The 3,843-nt window shown below is 51.1% G+C and overlaps 1 protein-coding gene across 1 annotated transcript; it reads right to left on the bottom strand.

Annotated features, from left to right (window-relative positions):
- Positions 1–1,789: 1,789 nt before the first annotated feature.
- On the bottom strand, positions 1,790–3,548 carry ZBTB3 (zinc finger and BTB domain containing 3). The gene is given in 2 exon segments (XM_068977313.1): positions 1,790–2,023; positions 2,025–3,548. Coding segments are annotated over 2 exon segments (1,758 nt in total).
- Between the last annotated feature and the right edge of the window lie 295 nt (positions 3,549–3,843).

Genomic DNA, 3,843 nt, shown 5'->3' with positions numbered 1-3,843 from the left:
TAAAGGCAACTGATTCTTATAGGCAGTTTGACGTGATAGTTACTCTAGGAAAGACTTTGGAAAAGGTGCTCCACTCAGCTAAAATAGCTCTTACTGGGTTTATGTACATCTTGCCTTGTTTCACCAAGGAGTTAAGGCAGTAATGTATTTGCATAAATAAAATTAGGCATTTGAAAGATTAAAAAGTTATTCCAATACAAGGAAAACGAAAGGCATGGAATTTACTCCCAACCTTGGAAATGTTAAGCATCAACTTTTGCTCCCCATAATGCACCAGGTAAGGAACTTTGTTTGACCAAATATTTGCTCAGCACTGTCTCCTTCCTATGACTCAAAAACAGTAGCTTACTAGTAAGAGTTCAGTGCTGAATGTAAGAAATCCAAAAAGAGAAGAAATTCAGGAAATTCACTCATATTTTCATCTAAATATTCCTGCTTTTTTTGCACTCAGTTCCTTATGTGTCAAAGAGAAAGGGTTTGTGGGGAGCCCTCTGGTCCATTGTACAAACACCACTCTACCACAGGCACGGGCAGACCCTTCTCTTGCATTTCTAGAATGCTTTATCCCCCATGCCACATCAACACCCGAAGTTCCCATTTCTTTGCTGTCTCTATTGCCAGTAACCACCTGTGTGATCATAGATGAGTGATATGACCTGTCTAGGCTATCATCACACCTTTTAAGTGAGAAAGTTGGACTAGATGAACTCTGAGGTTCTCTTCCAGTGTTTCTTGCTTTAGTTTTCCCAAATACCCATCATTTCCATTTCACAGGCCCTCAACCTCCCCCCACACACCTACCACCACGGTAGCGTTTCCTGCCTTCCAGTTTGTCGTCGTCAGAGACCTCAATCCACATATAAGAAGCAGGCAAAAATTTAAAGTCATCAGTACAGTATTTGCCGTTGAAACAAGTCAACCAAGTCTTTCTACATGGAAAGCAGACAGAAAGGGGTAAGGCAACAAAACCAAACACTCAAAAAAGAAAACAACTTCTAGTTCAAAGTTAACCATCTTCAACAAAGTTTTAAGCCAGCATGAAGTCATAAGCCAGGGTTCAAATTCTGGCCTGCGCCTTAACTAGCTCTGACCTTGAACAAGTTAACGTAGATTGTTCAGTCTCAAGTTTCCTTGTCTGTGGGGAAAAAACTAGGGGAGACGGATAATACCTCAAAAAGTTGTTGAGGATTAAATGAGTATATGAAATCCCCAATACAGCCCAGGACACAGGAGCTCAAATACAACAATAAACCATGTTGCTGCTGTTGCTGCTAAGTCGCTTCATTCGTGTCCGACTCTCTGCGACCCCATAGATGGCAGCCCACCAGGATCCTCCGTCCCTGGGATTCTCCAGACAAGAATACTGGAGTGGGTTGCCATTTCCTTCTCCAATGCATGAAAGTGAAAGTGAAGTCGCTCAGTCGTGTCCGACTCCTAGGGACCCCATGGACTGCAGCCTATCAGGTTCCTCCGTCCATGGGATTTTCCAGGCAAGAGTACTGGAGTGGGTTGCCATTGCCTTCTCCCACAATAAACCATAATTGTGTAAAATAACCTAATTTGTATACTTTTCCTAAGTAAAGTCTACATTACCCTCTCCTTATCTCACTTTTTTCCTCCTAAGCAACCTGACCCCTACTCCAAATGCAGGTGTCAGATTCCTAAAAAGCCTGGAGGAAAGCCATGAAAAAATCAGGAGGCATGCAGGTTTGTGAAGAAACCAGCCAACCGGTTCAGAGAAATACTTTCATTGCCAGTTTTATGGTCCAAAATGCAGAGCGAGAAGCGATTACATCTCAGGAAAATTCCCAGTGCGGCGAGGAGTTGGCTGAGACGCAATACCCATAAAGTCCTCTCTGGCTGGGAAAAGAAAAGGGTAGGAACCTTCAGCCTGGGCAGAATCTTCATTCCATCCCCAGCGGAGGAAATCAGGTGCTTCCACCTTCCGTGCTGCCCCCCGGTGGCGGCAAGAGCAGGCCTGGCATCGGCGCATGCTCTCCCGGATGTTAGTTTTTGGAGCCAAGTACAAAATCTTTGGGTGGCCCTCCAGCACTGCTGTTCTGTCTGTCTGCGGTCGGGGAGCCAGGGAGGGGCTGCGCTCCCAGGACCGGGCCAGCCTCTGGATCCGGTTTGCTGCGTTTGGCCAGGTCCTCATTGTGAGCCTTGCGGATGTGGCGGTACAGATCCCCTGACTGCGTGTAGCTGCGCAGGCAGTAGCGGCACTCGTAGGGTCGCTCCCGCGTGTGCACTGTGGCGTGACGCCGCAGTGTGTAAGAGCATGAGAAGGTCTTCCCACATGTCTTGCAAGTAGGAACATCCTCAGTAAAACCCCCAAAGCTTCCTGGGGCTGTTTCATACTCAGAAGGCAGGTAGAGTGGCTCATGCAGGGCGGGTGGAGCAGGCAGGGGCGAGGTCACCAGTCCTCGATGATACTGCCCTGGACCTGGCAGCAAATGGTAGGGTAGGTGCGGATCTGGCGGCAGGAAGTGGTCACTGGGCCCCACCTCCTCCAATCCTGCGGCCCGTGGCTCCTCAAAGGCCTCTGGCTGGGGGGGCTGTCCACCATACATGGCTCCTCCAGGAGGGAAGAGTCCCTCAGGACCTCGAGGCTGTTCCTCTGACACGTCAGGCTCCTCATCAGAAATCACAATTGCTTCTACTTTCACCTGTACCAGCTCAGCTTCCGCGGGGGCTGGAGCCTCGGATGGAACTGGGACTGCAGCTGAAGCTGGGGGATAGAAGCCTTGCAATGGTCCTCCAGTTGCCCTTGGTTCTGCCACCCTCAGGCTCTCAGAACCCACATCAAGTGGAGCCAGTGGCTCCACTGAAACAGTTGGGAGGCCCGCAGAGAAGTAGTTTGCAGGGTTGGTCTCTGTGGAACTGCTGGGGCTGGCAAGAGAGACATCAGCCACTGGTAGAGGAGGAGCCCTCAGATGCGATGACTCAACCTCCACGCCAGGCTGTGTAGTGTCAGCCCCAGCTGGCATTGGTGGCTCATCTGGAGGACAGACAGGTGAGGGAGCTGCAGAGCCTTTCCATTCCCCTTTGCCCCAGTGCCCTGATGTCTCTGCTGATGCCAGCGAAGCCTGGGAACCACGGGAAGTGCTGGACAAAAATTCCAAATTAGGGGGTTGTGAGTTGGTTTCTTCTTCCTTCTTGGTACTATCCGCCTCTGCCAGGCCCCGGGCTTGCAGCCGCCGCTTACACACCTTGACAATATCATTCATGTGCAAGTAGCTGGCAGCCGCCAGCACATCCTCCACAGGGGTATCCCCCCTCAGGACCAGCTGGCCAGCATACATAAAGTCCAGAAGCAGTCCAAAGGCCGGGGCTGTGACAATCTCGTTGTGGATACACACCAGATCCCTCTTGTCCAGTTCCCGCTCTTTGTAGAAAAGCTGGAAAAATGGGCTGCAGGAGGCCAGCACAGCCCGATGGGCCAAGAACTGGGTACTACCCACCATCACGGTGCAGTCACAAAGGAAACCCTGGGACCGCTGCTCTCGGAGGCTCTGCAGCAGCTGCTGGCTGTGTTCTGGGAACTCCATAGCACTCCACAAAAGGAAAGGGACCCTAGGAAGATCCTCTCCAGTGGTTCCCTTGGGAAGAGAGGAAAGTGGGTTAGGGCAGGTGACCTCCCTATAAACCTAACGTCAGCTCTGAGCTATTACTTGCCACTCCAAAGCCTCTGGCAGCAGCATCCCGACCCCAAGATGCTCCCTTATGTTACTACCCTTCTTTCTCCCAGGTCACACCCAGTGGTCTACTTTTAGCCCCGCCCCTCGGCCTAACCGTAGCAGCAGGCCCCGCCCCGTCCACAAAGCCCCTCCCCGGAAGTCCCGC

Source organism: Capricornis sumatraensis, chromosome 8 (genome assembly GCF_032405125.1).
Source record: "Capricornis sumatraensis isolate serow.1 chromosome 8, serow.2, whole genome shotgun sequence".
In the NCBI taxonomy this organism is placed as follows: domain Eukaryota; kingdom Metazoa; phylum Chordata; class Mammalia; order Artiodactyla; family Bovidae; genus Capricornis; species Capricornis sumatraensis.
This window is presented reverse-complemented; position numbering and strand designations above follow the sequence as displayed.